Genomic DNA, 19,032 nt, shown 5'->3' with positions numbered 1-19,032 from the left:
CCTCCTTCCCTCCCAGGGGGAAGCATGACTTGAGGATGGGTAGGGGCCACACCAGCAGCTAGGGTGGGAGGGAGCCAAGGGGAGGCAATGGGCTGAGGCCGTGGCCTGAGGGGAGGCCATGTCCCTGTGCAGCACCTTGGCCAAGGCCCGGGGTGCAGCTGTGGCACTGGGTGCCTGCCCGGCATCAGGACCAGACCGTGCTCTCGGCTGCCCATTTGGCCTTGGGGTTGCTTGCAGAGAGCAGGAGCTGGTCCCCTCAGGGCCCCAGGGCTGCAGGAGCAGGGCAGTGCAGGCACTGCCCCAGCACTGCCAGGAGAGCTGTGGCCAGGTAGGAAGATTTGTCAGAGGGGCTGGGCCCAGCCAGCACAGGGGATGAGTGGATTGCTGCTGGAGAACAGGCTCCACTGTACCCTGTCATGGCTGTGCAAATTCTCTGCCTACCGCAGAGGATGAAGACACGAGGGGCGATGAGGTGCCAGTGCTGTCACAGTGCCTGGCCAGCCCGCAGAACCTGCAGCAGGGCAGGGAGTGCTCATGGAACCCCCGCAGGGCTGGGGCAGCGGGCAGGGTCAGGGCATGGCTGTGGCTGTGCTATGTCCCCAGAAGGGCTCAGTGCTGGCACATTCCTCCCCTCAAACAGCTGCCAAGAACTTTCTGAGCAGCACAGTGCCTGTGCTGCCTGGAGGAGACAATGTGGTGAGGCCTGCAAGGTCTCTGTTGGAGAGAACGGGGTGAAACAAGGAGGCTCCCTGCTGCTCTGGCTGCTGCTCTCTCTCCATGCTCTGCTCTGCAGCCTGCCACAGACAGGCTTTGCAGCCCTGGACTCAAGCATCACAGGATCCAGTGTCTTCCAGGAATAAATCTCCCAGTAAAAGCACTTTCAAGACTTTTCCTTCCAGGTGCTGCTCAGCTCCTGCTGCAGGACTAGATGGGGAAGGGACAGGATAAGCAACTCCTGTGGCAGGGTCTTTTCAATAAAAGCATCCTGGCTCAAAGACAGCATCAGAGCTTCAGGTCTCTCTGTGTGTCCATGCATGCATGTACAAGTTCTTGAATGCACATGTTCTGGCCCGTAGGAGATGTGTTCCTGCATGCTGTGCAAGAGCTGGAGGTGTTCCATGGTCACCTCACACCTCTCTGGTCCTTGAGGGAGAGGTGCTGCTGCTGCTGCAGGCTATCCCACTGAGGGTGATGTCGTGGCTGCTTTTCTGCAGAGAGCAGACACATCCCAGCAGCAGGGCCAAGAAGGGGGACAGGGTCTGACAGGCTGCTGGCCAGAGGGGCCTGGGCTGCTCCCTGCTCAGGTGAGGAGAGGGGTACCTGAGGAGCAACGGCACCATGGCAGTGGGATGCAGCTGCTGCTGGGCTGTGACCTGGGCTGCAAGGAGCATGACCACAGCTTCAGAGACAAAACACCTTGCTTTGCCTGCTTGCTCTTTTTAAGGAGGTACATGAGAAAAACTAGGGCTGTCAGGAAAATACAAGAGTTTTAAGAATGTTCTAGTGCCATGGAAAATGTTTAGAAGTTTTGTCTTGGAAAGTCATAGCAGACATGCCTGCTATCATGAGATTTTTAGCCAGGCTAGAGGCACACACAAAGAATCAACGGATCGGACTCTGTAGCAGAGGTGAGGACCTAGGGAAGATGCAAAAAAAAAGTCAAAATGCAGAGGTTTTGACGAAATAAAAGAACACAAGTCTGACATTAAATGTAAAAACAGGGTGTGTTGTTGAGGAAAAAGCTCTTTCCCTCTGAAAAAAAAAAAAAAAATCCCAAAACCCAAAAAACCCAAACCAAACAAAGTCACTGCTTCTTCTCAGACTATAGCGATGCAGGAGGGCAGGGAAGTGCAGAGTTGAGTGCTGAAGTTGAGGGCCTGACAATGACCTGCTCACCCTAGCAAGTTACATAATGCTCTGTACTCCCAGCTGAGGGAGAAAAGCCATGAAACTACATTCAATATGCAAAACCTCAAGTGAAAAAAACCACTCAGCTCCTGAGTGATCCATGGAACCCCAGGCCTCCCCAGTGCCTACGGCACTTGCTGGGAGACTGGCCCTGGCACCCCAGCTGCAGCCAGCCATCAGTGCTCAGCTGGGCTGAGCTGGGCTCTCAGTGCCACCAGCCTGAGAAGGACAGCTGTGCAGAAATGTGACAGGAACCCAGCAATGAGGGGCTTGGCCGGAACACAGCTGCAAGCTGCCACTTGCCAAAGAAACCAGACATGCTGCAGCCTCCCTTTTCCATGTAGGGAGGATACCAAGTGCATGGCTTGTCTGTAGAGCACAGCTGGGGTGCAGCAGGGCAGAGACACTTCAGAGCAGCTGGCTCACAAGGTTTGTGTCTGCCCTGGTCTCAGCGTGGTCAGCATCAGCTTCTATCAGTGCAGGTGACATTCACAGGTGCTCAAGACACCAGTACAGCACAGCCTGAACCTGCTCTTCCCAAGTCACAAAGGCACCCTGGGCCCTGGCAGCCCTCAGCTCAAGGATGAATTGCTCCCTCAGGGCTCGCAGCCAAGGAAGATGTGGGAGTTCAGGCTCCATGAGCTTGGAGCACAGCAATCCTCACCACAGGCAGTGCAGGAGACACAGTACCCTGCATGCTTATGCATGGCGCCCATCCAGCATTCAAACCCAAATGACAATAGTAAAAAACCGTTTATTTCTCTCTAAAGGCAGAGTTTTCCTTTAAAAACCAGGTCATTTCACTTGTGAGAGGCCGTGGGGCTGAACTGCAGGGGAAAGGCTTGCTCCAGGCCAAGAGCTGTTGCTCCCTGAGGGTGTACACTGCCTGCATCAGGCAGGCTCAGAGCACGCACGGCAGCCCTGCACGGCCTGGCAGTGAGCAGAGCGAGGAGCATGGGTCCCCTGGCCCAAGTTGGGAGCAGCTGCAGCTCGAGGCAGTTCATGCAGGCGGCACAGGACAAGGAGCAGGTGCTGCAGCCTGTGCGCTCCATGGCAGCAGTGCCAGCAGCCCCTGGTGCCAGGAGGGCAGTGCCAGGGCAGGGCAGGCAGTGGCTGGCCCAGGTGCAGGCACAGGGTGAATCCTGAGTGGCTGGTCCATTGTTGCAGAGATTTGGCTTAGCCCAGGGGAGTCTTGGGGCCAGCAGTCCTGGTGCCAGTGCTGGGGGAGTCTCCAGCCCCTCCCAGCACGGTCCAGCTGTCCGGGGGCGGCCCCAGGCGGTAGCACAGTAGCTGTGCTGTAGGAGAGCTCGATGGGGGCACAAGAGGTGTTAATTCTGAAAAGGGAGAGAAAGGAAGACATGGAGCATAAAGTGCACAGCTGGAAGCTCAGCACAGCCTGCGAGGGGAAGCAGATGTTCCAGGTGAGCATCAGCCCCCACCCCGCCTTACAGAGGACATGTTGGGGGATGAGCCAGTGCAGCACTGAAAAAACTTACCTGCCGGGCTGTGGAGTCCCCTCCCCAACTCCTCCATGCTGCTTTGGAATAGAACACAGCATCCATCATACCCCAAGCATGGCCTCCTGAGAGACACAGCATGCTCATGACCCTAGCACAGCAGGAATGGCACAGCAGCAGCAGGCACTGGGAGTGCAGAAGGCCCTAAGCCCCCTTGCTACCAAGCTCTCTTCCCAGACCAGCCTGTCCTGAGACTGCAAAGCCCTATCTCCTTCCCATCAGGAGCTCCATGTCCAAAGAGGTGATGTTTCATTGGGCTACACATACAGCTCCAGTCTGTGCATGCACACTGGCTCAGCCCAAGCTCAGACCTAGCTGGGTGCCGCTGCCGTGGAGAACAGCCATGATGGAATGGGCCTCACAGGCCCACCACCTGCACTTCTGCAGACCTGCAGGTTAATTCTCTGCTGCTGAACTGCTCCATCAGCTGCTCCCCAGCACAGGACACATACCATCAAGCTCAGCCCACAGCCTCAGTCCATGCAGAAGTCAGCATGACCAGGCCTCCATCCTGGTCCAGGATGGGACATCAGGGAAATCAGTGGGAGGAGAGGGACATCTGAGTCCCATGTGAGAGGCATGTCTGGACAGGCTGGCCTCAGGAAAGACTGGCAGAAACAGAGTAAGAAACATCTCTGGGTGCATCCTGGGAGTCAGCATCTGTACCCTAAATCTCTGCTGCAAAATCTGGACTGCATGGTCTGTTCCTCCACCACTCAACCCTCTTTTCACTTGAGCTCTCAGTGGATAGAGCAGAGAAAGACCAGGAAGCTTCTCCCTTGGTTCCATGCAGCTTTCCTCCATGATCCCACCATGCCCATGGCCCGAGCAGCTCCCCTTGCATGGGGCACAGAGGAGACAAGACAGGGTTCATCAGAGAGATCCCTGAATAGAAGCAGCAGCTCACCACCTACCCAGATAAGGTTTCACTGACATTATCATCTTCCTCCTCCTCCTCCTGGCAAGCAAACAAACAAAAACCCTCCATGACATCTCACTGCATGGGCAGGTCTCTGCCAGAAGTGAGGCCGGGCTGCTCTGGCCCCTTCACAAAACAGTCACTGCCCAGGCACTGTACAAAGGTTTCCCACAAGCAGCAAGGCAGACTGGAATGCTGGGCTACCAGAACCCTCTGGGCTTGGGCACACAGGGACAGACATGCCATAGCTCGTCCCATGTCCCCTCCAGGTGCAAGGCCCCAAAGACAAGCTGTAAGCATAGACCACGCTGACAGAGCTGCTGACACGGCGCACCTCTGCCCAGGGACAGTGGTGGGTGGGCACACCCTACAGCTGGAGGGGCAGGCAGAGATTACGAGAAGCAGGCTGCACACAGGTACAACCCCAAGCACTGCCAGGCTGGACTCACACTGGAAGCATGAGGCCAAGGACCAAGTATCCAGAAGTTCCCAGACAGGGACATAGTGAGACCAGTATGACAATGCTCCAGTTGCTGTGACCATGCAGGAGGTGCAGTGCAGATACGCTGGGCTGAACCTTAGCCCAGGCTGGTAAGGTGATGATCCAAGGATCCTCTGCTTCAGAGGCAGCTCTCACCCCAGCTATGAAACCAGGTGTGCAGCCCAGGTTCCTGTGTGACCAGGCCAGCAGAGCAGGGCTGAGGCTGCAGCAGTGCTGGGCCTGACAGCAGAGCTCCTGGAGCACAGACACCACAGAAATGCATCTGCCGTGTGAGCCACACAGCACAGTGCACCTCCTCACATCAGGCTGCCATGTGCGATGGGGGCTGTGCAGCTATCGTCAGGGCTCTGGGAGGGCAGGAGCAGGGATCTGCAGAGGGGTCACTCTGTCCCTGCCCTAATTCCAGACAGCCCTCGGCATGGGCCTGACTTGCACATACTGTACCCCAACATGGTGTGTGAAGGCAGCACTCCCTGGGGGGGCTGGTTCATGGGCTCTGCCGGCCTCACTGCTCTCCAAGACACATGAAGGGTGAAGGGGCTGATCCTGCCTAGAGCCTGGGACAGGGCAAAAGCAGCAGAGTTAGTGCCTGCAACCTGCAGAAAACCCAGCTGGGAATGTACGGGCAAAACTGTGGGTCAGGAACAGGGAATCCCTGCTGGGCTGGCAGGAGGGTGCAAACAAGGGTGAGGGGTCACTGCTCAGGCCCGGTACCACCAGCCCTGAGCTGGGCTACAGCTCAGGCAATGTACAGCAGTTCAGCACAGAGAGCAGCTACACCTCTCACCCCAGCCAAAGATGGGGGAGTGGCAGAGAACACAACCATAAGGACAACATTCTCCCTGCCTGGTGTGTTTCACCAGCCAGGCAGCAAACCATCTCCACTCCACACAGCCCAGGACAGGGTCCCACACCAGAGACACTGATTCCAGAGCTATGCAGAGAGATACATCTGAGAGATTCCTCCTACCTGCATGTGTTGCTTCCCAGAGATCCAGTGCCATCTGAAAGGCCTGGGCCACAGTCAGAGTCACAGCCTGGGCCTGTGTACATGAAGGAGAGGGAATGCCTGCTTCCACCTGGGTCCTCAATCCAGGATAACCCCACTGCCATGAAATCCGAGACCCCCCCAGCATCGCTTCACTTTTTTTCTCTGCAGAGCACATAGATGGAAGGCCAGAGCTCAGTTCTGTTTCCGTCTGCCTCTGGGGCCAGCCTCCCCCAAGAGCAGACCCTCAGGAGCTGGGACAGGAACCCTTAGGAGCTGGAACAGGAAATCCCTCCTTTGCTCACTGCCTTCCACTGCAGCACATGAGCATACCTGCTCCCTGGCTCCAAAACTAGCTGAGGCCCGCAGAGGTAATGGCATTCTCTTGCTGAAGGAAAAAAAGCAGGCCCTTCCTCCCACCCATACCTCACAGAGCCACAAGCAGAAGGTTAAGTGCTTACAATCTTCTTCTTGGGTGAGAGGAAGGCATGGCACTCCAGTGCCCCGCTCTCCTGGCTCTGGGCAACATAAGCAAAGACTTTGTTCTGCAGCTTGTCTGTTGTGCAGTAGGAGATCCTGTGGGCAGAGAGGAGCTGTCAGGCCAGTCTGGGACCCTGGCATGGCACTTCTGCTGCACTCCCAGCACATCAGCAAGCACTGCTGACAACCTGAGGCTTTCACCTGCCTGAGCTGACCAGGCAGCCCAAACCCCCAGCAAGGGCCAGAGGCTGTCTGGTACCTGCAGCAGGTAAGAGATTACTGCTTCCACAGGCACTCCCTCCTGTGCCATCTCAGAGTGCCCTGCAGTTTTCTGATGTCCAATCCAGTGTGTGAACTCAAGCACTGGGACAAGAGGAACACAGAAGGGTAGGTGACTGCCTCCAAGGACACAGCTGGAGGCCAGGCAGAGGGATGTCTGACCTGGCACATCAGCTCTGGTGCTAAGACCTACATTTTTCAGCAAAGAGATGTTCTGTTTCTGCTTCCCATCAAGCCACCAGACTGCACATTTACTGTCCCTCACACCCACCACCCACAGACACCCAACCCAGCCAAGGACAAGTGGCAGCAGGAGAAATCAACCTCAGTTCTCACAGTAACTGCCTTTAGGCTGCCCAATAAGCTGCAGTCAGAAGGGTGGTCCCATGGCAGTGGAGGCAGACATGCAGTTCTGTGCTAACTGTGGGGCTTTCCAATCACAAGCCTCAAAATCCTGCTGAATGCCAGAAGAGAGAGGCAGGGCACAGGGAGATCATGGATGGGCCGGTGAACTCAAGACCACCTGGGACCCTGCCTACACTCAGCCTCAGACAGTGCTGGGAGCACAGCAGAGAGGGCATAGGCCTCAGGGAGCCAAAGAAAGACCTAAGTTTGAAGGTACTGCTGACAGAAGACCCAGCCCACCCTGGCTGCTCAAATGCCCATCAGTCTTCAGCTAGCTGCTGGGGAACACCCAGCCCATACCTGTGACATGCCCACCTGTAGATAGAGATGTTCTCCACCATCTCCTTAGTGTCTGCATCCTGCAGTGAGATGCCCCTTGGGGACACTGTAAGAATCACCTTCTGAAACTTGCGAGCTCCGACTCGTGCCTGGCAGTGGAAAAACACCATCAATCTCTGCAAACCTGGCAAGAGTCTTCACCTCACCCCCTCACTGGAAGGAGCCCTGCAGACTCTGTACAGTACCACTCACATGGATACTTGCTGCTGTAGGGATGGGACAGCAGAGTCTGGCAATCAGGCATGCCTTGCACAGAACACTCTTTAAATGTGTTCACTCCACTGCCACACACTCAGGAAGGGACAGACCCCACCTCTCCCAGTACTTCACCTTTCTCTCCATGCCATGGCAGGGCACAGCTCTGCTCCCAGCCAGGTTCGGGTGTGGGAGCAGGTGGCTGGGGCTGTCCTGCAGGAAGACAGCTTCCTCAGAGCACACAGGCAGACACCAGTAGCTTCCTGCATGCCAGCCTCCTCTTGGGAAGGGCACAGTCCCTCAGTGGAGCTCAGGGCTAGGGCACAAACACTTCGCAGTGCAGGGAGTGCAGGGGCTGGACTCTGACCCCACATGCCAGGGCCCCAGGACCAGGTCTCACCGTGGCCACAATCCTGCGGATGGCAGCAGCAGCCATGTCTTCTCCTTTTGGTTTTTCTACCAGCGTCATGCCCAGATACTTGAGAGTGAAGCACATTCCCTCAAGCAGTGGCTCCTGCATATCGGCCCAGCTCTCAGGAAGCTCTGCAAAGAAAAAAGCTCTTAGAAGCCATGTGCCAGCAGCCCCACAGCTAGTCCTGCCAGAGGCACCCCACCCATGGCTCCTAGCAGCAGTGTTGCTCCTGTCCCTAGCAGGACATTCTCCTGGCTCTGTGACACTCTCATAAAAGGAACAGAAGGAGTGGGCAGTTCACCCTTGAAGCCTTAGTTCTCTAGCCCTGGAAGTCCAGGCTCTGTCAGCACTGACAGACAGCTCCTGCATCTCTGCACAGGGCTGAGGATGCTGCAGCCCTCATTGCTGTCTGCAAAACCTTGCGTTCCTGGGTTTCATATGTTTCATTACAAACAAAATGTTCTCTGTAATGCATTCATCTCTGCTACCTGAGCTGCTGGCACACCTGAAAAGCAGCAGCATTCACTGCCACATTCAGATCAAAATCCCCAGATTGGCCCCATGTAAGCAAAGCCAAACCCCTTGGCATCTCATCTGCAGCATCAGGTTGCCAGGGCAGGGGCAGCTTAGTCAGCTCTTGTGATCTGAGCTGGGGTGACTGGGAAGCAACTGTACCACAGATGCTTTGTTAAGAAAGAGATGGGAATTGCCAAGATATGTACTGCTCACACTAAGCTAATACTTTTCAGGGTTATTTTCACCTCTTCCCTGGGATTTGCTCCCTAAGTATTACTGGCACACTTGCAGAAGGGTCCAACTCATAATTGGAATAATCTGAACCCACAGGGAAATCAGGAGACCTTATTTCCACAGCATATTCTTGCACAAGTGACAACTATCAGGGAGGCTGCCTGGTGCCATGCAGGCACCAGTGACTTCCACCCCAGGCAGCAGGATCCTGTGTCACTCGAAACTCTGAGGACAGTCCATGTATACCAGGGCTGCCAGGGCAAGTGCTGCTGCTCCAGCAAAGCCTTGTGTAGCTGACTGAGAACAGCCAAACATGGCCCTCCTGTGCCACAGGGTGACTCCAGGGTCATGGAATCCTGGAGCAGTTTGGGTGAGAAAGGACCTTAAAGCTCATCCAGTTTCACTCCCTTCCACTAGACCAGGTTGTTCCAAGTCCCGTGCAACCTAGCCTTACACTTCCAAGGATGTGTCCATGGGTGGGTCTCGGATCCTGCCAGGCCGCAGACAGTGCGGGCTGGCACACTGGCAGAGGACCAGGCGCGGCAGCCCGAGGGGCCCAAGACCCGCGGAGGCCGGGACCGTCCCCGATGCAGTCCAGCGCGTTCCAGCGCCTGGCACGGCCGCCCAGGCCCGTCAGCCCTCTGCCGCGAGGGGCCTCGATTCACAAGTGGGGCAGGAGGCGACAGCCCAGGGAGCGGGGCAGGGCGGGCTCGGCCAGAAGCTGCAGCGCTGCGGTGCCCGGGCCGGCAGTGCCCCGGTCCCTTGGCCCGACCCTCTCGCCTCCCCTAACCCGGCCACCCTACGGTCGCTGCCGCCCCCCGGTCCTCCAGGCCCCTCAGACCGCCGTGCAGCAAGCAACGACCGTACTCCAGCCCGACTCCGCCGAGCTGCGGGCTCCCCGCCCGGAGCGATGCCCGGCCCCGACCCCGCACCCGTCCGTACTCACTGCGCCGCCGGCGGAGACCCAGACCGTGCCGGGCGAGGCGCGGGCTCCGCAGCACGGCGCGCCCCGCCGCTCGCAGTGCCTCCATAACGGAGCCTGGATCGAGCCGAGCCGAGCCGATCCCTGCCCGTGTGGGGGGGTCAGTCCCCGCGGGCCCGACGCGCTCGCGTCAGCGCGGCGGAGGCGGCGGAGTTGCCACGGCAGCGGGGGCGGGGCGAGGTGGGCCCGCAGCGGCGGCGGCAGCGGAGCGGTGCTGGGACCAGCTCGACCCCGTGGGACCATCCCCGCCCGGGCCCGGGCCCGGCGGAGGGCGCGATGCAGCTGCGGCACGTGCGGACCCTGCTGGCCCCGCAGGTCGGACCGGACCGGACCGGGTTGGGGGGGGATCGGGCCGCGGGGGATCGGGCCGGGCCAGGCCGGGTCGGGGAGAGCGGCCCTGACCGGCCTGGGGCGCGTAGCGGCGACGCTGAGGCTATAGTGTGACTGCTGAGCCGTGCGTGCCCAGCCGCTGAGCAACGTGTGCCAGCTGAGCTGCGTGCGTCCCCTGGGGCTCCTTCTGTCCCGCTGAGCCGTGTGTGCCCGCAGGACGGGACGGCGCGGGTGACCTGCATGGCCTGGTCCGCCAGCAGTGCCCGCTTCGCCGTGTGCACCGCGGAGCGCGTGGTGCTGCTCTACGACGAGCAGGGCGAGAGGCGCGACAAGTTCTCCACCAAGCCGGCAGACGCCAAGGTGAGTGGACCCGGGCCAGCCGGGCTGGGGATGGGCACGGGCCGGGCAGCGCTGGGGCAGCCAGCCTTCCCACGGTCCCACCGACCCTCTCTGCAGTACGGCAGGAAGAGCTACATGGTCAAAGGTATGGCCTTCTCTCCGGACTCCACTAAACTGGCCATCGGGCAGACAGACAACGTTGTCTACGTGTACAGGATCGGTGAGGAGTGGTGAGTGTGCGGTGGGGTCCAGCATGCTCCATTCCGCCCTGCCATGGGCTCCCTTAGCCTGATCCTTGCCTTGGCACACACTGTATTGCCCATCACCTGACCTGCAGGGAGCCATACAGGTGCCCGTGGGGCAGCAGGTGAGGTTTCCGCGGCAGGGCCCTTATGGAGCCCAGGCTGTGCATGCAGCTAGCTGGAGCCTGTGTTGCCATCATATGTCACAGCTGTGCAGCGATGGCACATACCTGCCCCACTGCAACCTCATTTGCTGGTAGGAGTTGTGCTAACGGCACTCAGAAAGGCAGTTCACGAGGAGTTTGGAAGCTCAGATGCTGGGGGTCTTTTTGGTTTTTTGCCTAAAGTTGTGATAGACTAGCAGCACTCAGGACTTCAATGGACTGTGTTTAGCACTATCAAACCAGACTGTGTATAAACAGCAGGGTGATCAGAATGTGCAGGGCTGCTGATAGTAATTTTTGTTTATATTTTTCTGCAGGGGTGACAAGAAGGTGATATGCAACAAGTTCATCCAAACGGTGAGACCCAGACTTGTGTTTGACGTCATTTTCTCTGGCATAAGTAGGAAAAAACAATGAGAGGTCTCTGCTCATACTCACAGGTGTACTTGGCCAAACTGTACTTGACCTTTAAAGATCCTAGGAGAATCTCTAAATTCTGAGGCATATATTGCTCATCAGGCTTTGGAGGTGTCCTAATGCTTGAGTATAACAGAGTAAGTTGTTGAACGATCAATGCAATCAGTTACAAACCTTTGGGGACTACTTTAGGCATCAGTGGACAGACTATTTTAAGGGAGTTGAAAGGGAAAAATACGTGACACTCAGACCCCAACTATTTTTCACAGGTTTGCAGCTCTAAACTCCAAGATGCCTTATTAAACAAAATGCAAAGTGTACAGAATTCAAACTGTGCAATTTCCACACACTCAATTGCTTCAGGTTTGTGATTTCTGTCAGGTTTGTTCCTTGGCCACGTTTGTGTTCTGCTGCTCTGGCTTGACCTGCCTGTGTCAGAAAGCAGTTTGCCCAGTAGGTGTTTGCAAAGGCTTGCCCTGAGATCTGTCTGGAAAAGGCAAAGGTGTTATGAATTCCTTGCACAGAAAGCCATCATAGCGACAAAATACAGTGCACTGACTACCTTCAGAGGCAAATGTCCAGCAGCTGCCCCTGGCTTTCCAGGCAAGTGCCATGACCATAGTCTCTGTGTCACCAAGACAGTTCTCTGCAGGGTAGGAGGAGTCATTCTTCATGTCCAAATCCCCAGAAGACATAGACAGAGCTGTTCCTGATGGAGTTGCTGGAGTCTCTGTGCCAGACTTTCTCAAGCTGTCTCTCAGGTGAAGGGTAGCTTCAGCGTCTCCGTTAAAAGCTTTTATCTCAGAGCTGGGTCATGGCCTGCCACTGTGGCTGCTCTGACTGCTGCAGGGAGCCCAGGGAATTCTGTGTCTCTGAGACAGGAAAGCTGCTGGTCAGCCTCTGTTTTGTCTGCAGTTGCGCTGCTGCACTGAGTGGTCATGAGGAAAAGAGAGCAACAAGGGCTTGGTGTCCATTTGTCCCGTTCCTGAACAGGCTGGCTATCCCAGGTGTGGGCAGCTTTAGCCTCTCTGGAGAGCTCTTTCCTTGTGTACTGCTTGCTGCCTGCCCCTCCAGCTGCCAGCCTGGTGGGGGCCTGCTCACCTCTCACAAGCTCAGATGCTGTATGTGGCACATGCACAGGATTTTGTATTTATGTAGAAGTTCAGTATTTTTTTCTCTCATTTCTCATTTCCCCATGCCTTTTCTACCACTTGTAACACATTAAATCCTTTATTTTTTTCTGATGCTGTATGTCTGGGGTTTTAGCACTGTTCCTGGCTTTCTCATGTAACTAAATACTGTCATTTACAAATTTTTGAAATGCTCAGTCCATATGAGAGATAGTTTGAGCCCTTTCCCTCTCCTGCCACTGGGCCCTCTCACACACACAGTGATCCCAGTGTGTGATCACACTGGCAAGCCAAGCCTCCTGCTGAGGGCCAGGAGGACAAACAACGAGCACATCACCACTGTGTGAGGCTTGTTCCCAAGCTTTTGTTGTGTTAGAGTGGAAAATAAGTCTGGCAGATAATGAGGGAAACAGGGGTAATTAAAATGGGTCTTGGTCAACGGTTGGACATTTAAATTATGAACAGTTTGGTTACCTTGAGACATTTTGTTGTCTGCTTGTAGCTGTGTTTGCTGATATGAATGATCAGAGCAGGGATAGAGGATGAGATAAATAAATGAGGAATTAATAAATGCTGATATGTATCTTAAGCAGTCCCAGATGCTTAAAATGGGACAGAGATCCAATGAGGCTGGTGCTGATGGCACACTGCCAAACACCAGCCTTCTTACTGACTAAACTTCTGCAGGGTATATGTGAAGAGCTTTCATAAACTTTCTCAGTCCTCTTACAGTTGGGTTTTGTGGTCAACTTTATTCATTCCGACTTCACCTCAGATTTTGAGAATACCTTTGGTTTGGATTTAATGAGCCTGTTTCTACCTGACTACTTGGTAGCATCTAATAACCATCTTACTTGTCAATGAAAAAATATTTCTTATTTATCAAATAAAGATCCAATGGACAAGTATTCTCATAGCTATTGCAGAAGTTGTCACAGTGAAATTATTTTTGTATTTTATACTTGTTGAAAAAAACCTTTTAAAACAGCCATGATTTTATACATTCACCAATAGCATGTGACAAGCCTAGCACTGCTCAGTAAGTAATACTCGCAAAAGAGCTCCAAACTGAACACATCCCTATAACTTTTTTTGCCCTCCTATAGTCCTCCTGTGCTCAATTACTTTGCCGCAGCTCACTTTTATCTAGTTTAAGCTTCAGCACGAAGTAAGGTTTGTCCAGTAGCTTCAGCTACTGTAAGGCCTGTCCAAATGCCCAGTCTGTCCTGCTTGAATTGTGTCTGTTCATGAACTATTTTAGGGTGGCAGTGGGGCAGGAAGCTGGGTAGGATGGAGCTCTTACCTCTCTTTTTACCTCCTCCTTTGCAGAGTGCTGTGACCTGCTTATTGTGGCCAGCAGAGCATATCATTGTCTTTGGTCTTGCTGAAGGAAAGGTAGAGAAACTTGTTATTTTCTTTCCCTTGCAGGGTCTGCCAGGGTCTGCCAATGGCTGTGTTAAGGGGTAGGAGCCATCACTGGATGCCACAGTAACTTCAACAGAGGGATTACACCGTGGACTTGAATTTTCTGGTTCACAGTCCCTGGAGGTTCTATTAGATCTTTTGGATCTTTCTCCAAAATTTTCTAGAAATGCGGAAATGTGACTCCAACTTTTCCACTTCTATAACATACTGGAAGGCAATGTGCTTCCTGTGATTTCTTTCCCTGACAGTGAGCAGGGAAACCTCTGAGAATGTTACTTACACTGGGAGAGGATCCACATTCTACTGGTGAAAGCAACACTGATCATTTTCTCTTTCTCAGGTTCGTTTAGCAAATACAAAGAACAACAAGTCTTCCACCGTCTATGGAACAGATTCCTTTGTGGTCTCACTGACTTCCAAGTGAGTATGGCATTGCTTTGGGCTGCTCTGCTTTGGCTCAGTCTCACACCTGCCGCTGGCATGGCATAACAACGACCAGTATGGGTGTTTACTAGTGTTCTTTTGCTGTCACTTTCTTGTCAAGATAATAACATACTGTGCTCTCCAGAGGGAATTCCTTCCTAAAATCTTGTACCTGGCTGTGCCACACCAGCAGTCTGGTTGTTCTTCAAACACAGTTGAGGATGAAAGTCTCCATGAGCTTACTTATATACTCTGATGTTTTTAAATCTATGACTTTATAAGGACTACATTTGCCAGTTTCATCTAAGTAATAACTAACATTAATCATGTTTAAGGGCTAAAAAAAGTAACATAATTCTGCCAGATAAAACCTTTGACAATTAGGAAAATAACCATAAAGTGCAGTTTAAAAATATTTTAATTAATAAGATTTAATTTCAACTACTTTAGTATTCTTTACCTAAAACTTGAAATGTGTCATGGTCCTAGGAATGGAATTTTCATTCAGTGCTGTCATTCTGGTGACAGATACATGATTGCTGGATTGCTACAGTGTCCATAGAATTTGTATTCTGTTCTTGAATCTTCTAATATTCATTAAAAAGTGTTTCTCTGGGTACATGGTTTTCGACCTGTTTATTTTTCTTTGCTCTCTTCTCCCTACTTGTGTCCAGAAGCACAAGATATCAATGCTATAAAAAATTGACTTAGGCCTGGAGTTTTGTCCAGGTGGTTTTTGCCCACATTGTGTTTCTTTTAGGGATTCCCAATATTATAATATCCAGCCTCACTTCTGGAACAGTTCCAGTGCAAGAGCTGTTTGCTGTGCCTTGCTGTAAGCACTTCTGAGCAGAGTCATTATTCCACTGAAGGTCACTTAGCTTCTTGGTTTTAGTAATACAGAAAGTTTTTTATTGTAATTTTACATGGAGAAGACACTTAACTGGTCACTCTCCTTTCCACTTTGGTTTCTTTTGTCTGCTTTCTTTTTACAGACACTGGCACAGATACTCAATATTTGTCTTGTCTTTGGGGAAGGTTCCTTTGATGAGGAACATCAGCCATGACCCTGGGAATTGCTGCTCTGGGCAAGGATATGAGTATGAAGGTGCAAGTCGTCCTGTAATGTTGCATCATCCTGTCTGTGTTTTTCTGCAGTGTGTCAGGGAAAGGAATCCTGTCTGGCCATGCTGATGGAACCATAGTGCGCTTCTTCTTTGATGATGAGGGTTCAGGTGAATCACAGGTACCAAAGATCTTTTGGTGATCAGAATTCCTATTTGCACAGCCTGCTTCCCAGCTCCAGAGCTCTGGAAAGGGATCAGGCTGTAGAGAGAGTGGAAGTCTGGAGAGGAACTGCAGGCTGTGCTTGCTAGCAAAGGTTTTGGGAAATATTCATGGAGGCAGAACAGTGATTAGATGCTTTGGAATACACTGAGGGCAGTGGTAAGGGGAGAATTCATGTTTTTGTGTGAGGCATAAAGGTGTTCAGGTGTCTGGAAAGATTTGATGTTCAAGTGTCCAGGAGAATGATGCTTGAAAGAGGTAGGGTTCCATGGAGTGGCTGCTGTTGTCCCCGTACTAAGTAGGTTATGATTACCACAGTTAACGTTGAATCTCAGGCTCACATTTTGTCCTTGGATGTCCAGCATTTCTCCTGAGCCTCCCGCTCCTCTGTGCCAGGAGCGCCTCTGCACTTCAGGCTGTGGTGAAGGGGATGCTGTTCTCAGATCTTTTGTCTCCAGCTGAAGCAGTTTGAGCATGGCTGCTCTCTGCCATGCTATCATGAAGATCCATCTATACTCTGCTGTATTGGGAGTTCAGTGTCAGTCTAGTTAATGATATCAGGCTTCTTACTGGCATTAGAATTCTTCTCACAGTTAATGAATGTAATAGTTGATAAATCAGTTCTGGTTTGTCTTCCTACAGACTAGGCAGGCAGTCAAAGCCTGCCCCCATGAACTGGGCTTTACAGAAGGTCCCGTACTGGTCCCCACTGGGATAGCTGACACAGAGGCCAGCTAGGAGTTGGGGCCATTCACGTGTTCAGGGTGTTCTTGTCTGTTGTAGGGTAAGCTGGCGGTGCATCCCTGTCCTCCTTACGCCCTTGCCTGGGCTTCCAGCAGCATTGTGGCTGCAGGCTGTGATAAGAAGATCGTCGCTTATGGGAAGGAAGGTAGCGTGATTCAAACCTTTGACTACAGCCGGGACTCGTCAGAGAAGGAATTCACCACAGCAGCCACCAGTCCCAGCGGCCAGTCCGTTGTCATTGGCAGCTATGACAGGTACCACATACCTGATGGAGAATTCTCCTCTTTGTAGTCCTTCCTTTGTCAGCCATACACAGTTTTTAATGTCTCTCTTATCTCCTGTCTCTCACAGGTTACGGGTTCTGAACTGGAGCCCGCGCCGCAGTGCCTGGGAGGAAGGCAAGCCCAAAGAAATAGCTCACCTGTACACCATCACAGCTTTGGCGTGGAAGAGGGATGGCTCGCGGATCTGTGCGGTTTGTGTCTTCAGTCAGGAGGCCTGAGCCCTGAGGTGTCCCACCAGTGGGATGTTTGTGCATGGGAACAGAGTGGTGTGCTCAGGGGAAGGCTTTGAACGTGGTCATCCTGCTGTGGTCACACCTCCCCCAGGGGTGCAGGGCAGACACCGAGGCCGGGACCTTGTGCTAGGGAACGGCTGCAGTTCCCAGGCTCGGGTGTGTGCGTGTGGAGCTGCAAAAGCTTCTGGCTGCTGGTGTGATGGCTCACTGGTTGCAGCAGCCCCTCTCTTTTCTCAGAAGCATGATGAGGTCAGCATATCTTTTCCAGAGCAGTCTCAGGAGCATTCTTTCCTTTGGGCACCCATGAGAAGCAGCATACAAACTGACCTGCTAATTACATTCTGTGTTTCCATGCTGTGTTTTCAGTTCAGTCTTCTCTTTCTTCTACCTTTAGCCATCAAGACTTAATCTGCCTTTCTCTAAAGTCAGATAATTCTTTAAATCCCTTTAAATTGATCTTTCTGCATATTTTCTGTAGTAAGTTGACTAAGGCTTACTAGTTAGTTATAGTTACTAACACTTCAAACACGTAAATTATTTATGAATTGTGGTTTTTATGACTTTTCTTTATTAGTTTTTTATGGTTTTGTGTTAAACAATCAAGAATCTTTGAAATATTTTCAGACCAAGAATTATTGAACAAGTGAACAACTATTTTCAGAGAAGGGGAAGGGGCTAGGGGATAGGAGATCAGTGGAAAGAATAGGGATGCTATAAAGAAAGAAATAAAGGTGAAAGGATTCTTCTGGAAGGGAGGAAAGAATAGGAGGCTGGGAGATGGAGAAGTGAGAAATGGAGAAAAATAATGTGAAAGATGAGGATAAAGGTGGTTTTTAACCCCACCTCCTGCCATCCCAGATTCATGCCAGCTTTGGTAATCTTCATTTTTCTGAGAATGGCTCAATCTTTCTGTTGTCTAAAGAAAGTGAAAACAGGGCTGGTCCTCCTGCATGTGGATGCTTGAACCTTGTTTTCCAGAACTGGTGTCTGACCTCTGATCTTCTTCATGTAAGCAGGGTCTGGAATCTCTCTCCCTAACTCAAGTTCACTGACCACATGATGTGTTTTTGTCCCCAGGGTACGCTGTGTGGAGGAGTTGAACAGTTTGACTGCTGCCTTCGCAAAACCATTTACAAAAATAAATTTGAAATTACATACGTGGGACCAAGCCAGGTAAGAGAGTATCTAATGAGGTATGAAATTCCTGATGAAAATGGGATGTTTGCCAGAACTAGACATGTTTGGAGCTCTGCACCTATGGCTGGTTCATGCCAACTTGTTGAGAAAGGCATAGAGGATATGCCTTGGACAGAGATAAAGTTGGGTGGGAATTGGACAGCATAAGAGACCATGGAGTTAATTTCCTACCTTGTGAATTTTTTGTGTGGTACCTCCATGTCAAGTGCAGACTTCTAAAGTGATTCCATTTCAGCCAAATTGACGTTCAGAATGTGGCAGTAAGGGTGAGCTGGCAGCCTGGGCACCCCTGTGCAGTCTGGGGAGAGAGTACAGGACTCTTCAAAGGGGGCTTATCCTTGGGGGCCTGAGTGGTTAGGCGAGTAACTTGTAAATGGCAAAAGTAAGAATCCCACATGTCTACTACAGTTGTCATCCCATGCAAAAGGAATGGTAAGGTTTTTAAGAAAAGCAGAGGGAAATTATGTGAGGGGATCTAAATATCCTAATGTCATCTGTTGCCTAATCTTCCACAGGGCAAGAAGTCTGTGCTGTTCCTCTGTGCATGGCCTCATATTGGTTTTTCTCACTTTCACTAGGTCATTGTGAAGAACCTCTCCACAGGAACTCGAGTTGTGTTGAAATCCCAGTACGGTTATGAGATTGATGAGGTGAAGATCTTAGGGAAGGACAGATACCTGGTGGCCCATACCTCAGACACATTACTGCTGGGTGATGTCAGCTCCAACAAGCTCAGTGAGGTACTGGAAAATCGGTGGTGTTTCCGGAGTGTCAAATGCTTAACTTCATAACTGAGAGGATATGATTTCTGCATGGGAACAATCCCTCTTTTCAAAGAATCATAGAACAATTCAGGTTGGAAGGGGCCTTGGGAGGTCTCTTATCAAACTTATTGGGAGGTCAATATTAAATTCAGATGCTGTTGCTCAAGTCCCACAATTTCTTTAGTCCTCTGTTCCAATGCTTTACTGTACTCATGGAGGGAAGCATTTTTCTAAGTCGTCTTGGTATTTTGACTGTTGTTTTATGATCATTTTTCATCTTTCTGCTCTGCATCTGCCAAAAAAAGCCTGGCACCACTGTATTAGAGGTTTCCTAAGCTTTCCCTTCTCCAGGCTGAAGAAGCCAAATTCCTTCAGCC

General features: G+C 52.2%; 2 protein-coding genes across 4 annotated transcripts in view; one reads left to right on the top strand and one right to left on the bottom strand.

Annotated features, from left to right (window-relative positions):
* Positions 1-2,642: 2,642 nt before the first annotated feature.
* On the bottom strand, positions 2,643-9,785 carry LOC110478505 (low density lipoprotein receptor adapter protein 1). 2 transcript variants are annotated; one of them, XM_077782519.1, is made up of 8 exons: positions 9,641-9,785; positions 7,933-8,075; positions 7,314-7,426; positions 6,296-6,410; positions 5,817-5,889; positions 5,291-5,403; positions 3,405-3,442; positions 2,643-3,242 (listed from the first exon to the last, which is right to left on the bottom strand). In XM_077782519.1, exons 1-8 carry the CDS (start codon positions 9,723-9,725, stop codon positions 2,909-2,911), a joined length of 1,014 nt encoding a protein of 337 aa, XP_077638645.1. In that variant the 5' UTR covers positions 9,726-9,785; the 3' UTR covers positions 2,643-2,908. The 2 variants fall into 2 exon arrangements, 1 of the variants encoding a protein (XP_077638645.1); XR_013339781.1 differs by having other exon boundaries at positions 3,176-3,242; positions 4,340-5,403.
* A 76-nt stretch (positions 9,786-9,861) lies between these two features.
* Positions 9,862-19,032, top strand: part of IFT172 (intraflagellar transport 172) — a 37,911-nt gene continuing 28,740 nt past the window's right edge. For both annotated transcript variants that reach the window (XM_077782518.1, XM_021545162.2), the window contains exons 1-11: positions 9,862-9,991; positions 10,223-10,366; positions 10,463-10,575; positions 11,069-11,108; positions 13,628-13,693; positions 14,064-14,143; positions 15,305-15,392; positions 16,217-16,431; positions 16,529-16,652; positions 17,772-17,867; positions 18,470-18,631. In XM_077782518.1, coding sequence (XP_077638644.1) covers positions 9,953-9,991; positions 10,223-10,366; positions 10,463-10,575; positions 11,069-11,108; positions 13,628-13,693; positions 14,064-14,143; positions 15,305-15,392; positions 16,217-16,431; positions 16,529-16,652; positions 17,772-17,867; positions 18,470-18,631 — 1,167 coding nt within the window. In that variant the 5' untranslated portion in view covers positions 9,862-9,952. The remainder of the gene's footprint in view (positions 9,992-10,222; positions 10,367-10,462; positions 10,576-11,068; positions 11,109-13,627; positions 13,694-14,063; positions 14,144-15,304; positions 15,393-16,216; positions 16,432-16,528; positions 16,653-17,771; positions 17,868-18,469; positions 18,632-19,032) is intronic.

This window comes from Lonchura striata, chromosome 3 (genome assembly GCF_046129695.1).
Source record: "Lonchura striata isolate bLonStr1 chromosome 3, bLonStr1.mat, whole genome shotgun sequence".
Classification (NCBI taxonomy): Eukaryota; Metazoa; Chordata; class Aves; order Passeriformes; family Estrildidae; genus Lonchura; species Lonchura striata.
The sequence above is the reverse complement of the archived record's forward strand: the minus strand, read 5'-3'. Positions and strand labels throughout refer to the sequence as shown.

What these genes read in the sequence shown, in the direction of transcription:
- LOC110478505 (XM_077782519.1), bottom strand. Translation starts at nt 9,725, where the DNA reads ATGGAGGCACTGCGAGCGGCGGGGCGCGCCGTGCTGCGGAGCCCGCGC. An exon ending in CCTTCACACACCATGTTGGG is followed by an intron (nt 3,443 to 5,290) that starts GTACAGTATGTG and finishes ATTCCAAAGCAG; the next exon opens with CATGGAGGAGTTGGGGAGGG. An exon ending in GGGACTCCACAGCCCGGCAG is followed by an intron (nt 3,243 to 3,404) that starts GTAAGTTTTTTC and finishes CTCCCTTTTCAG; the next exon opens with AATTAACACCTCTTGTGCCC.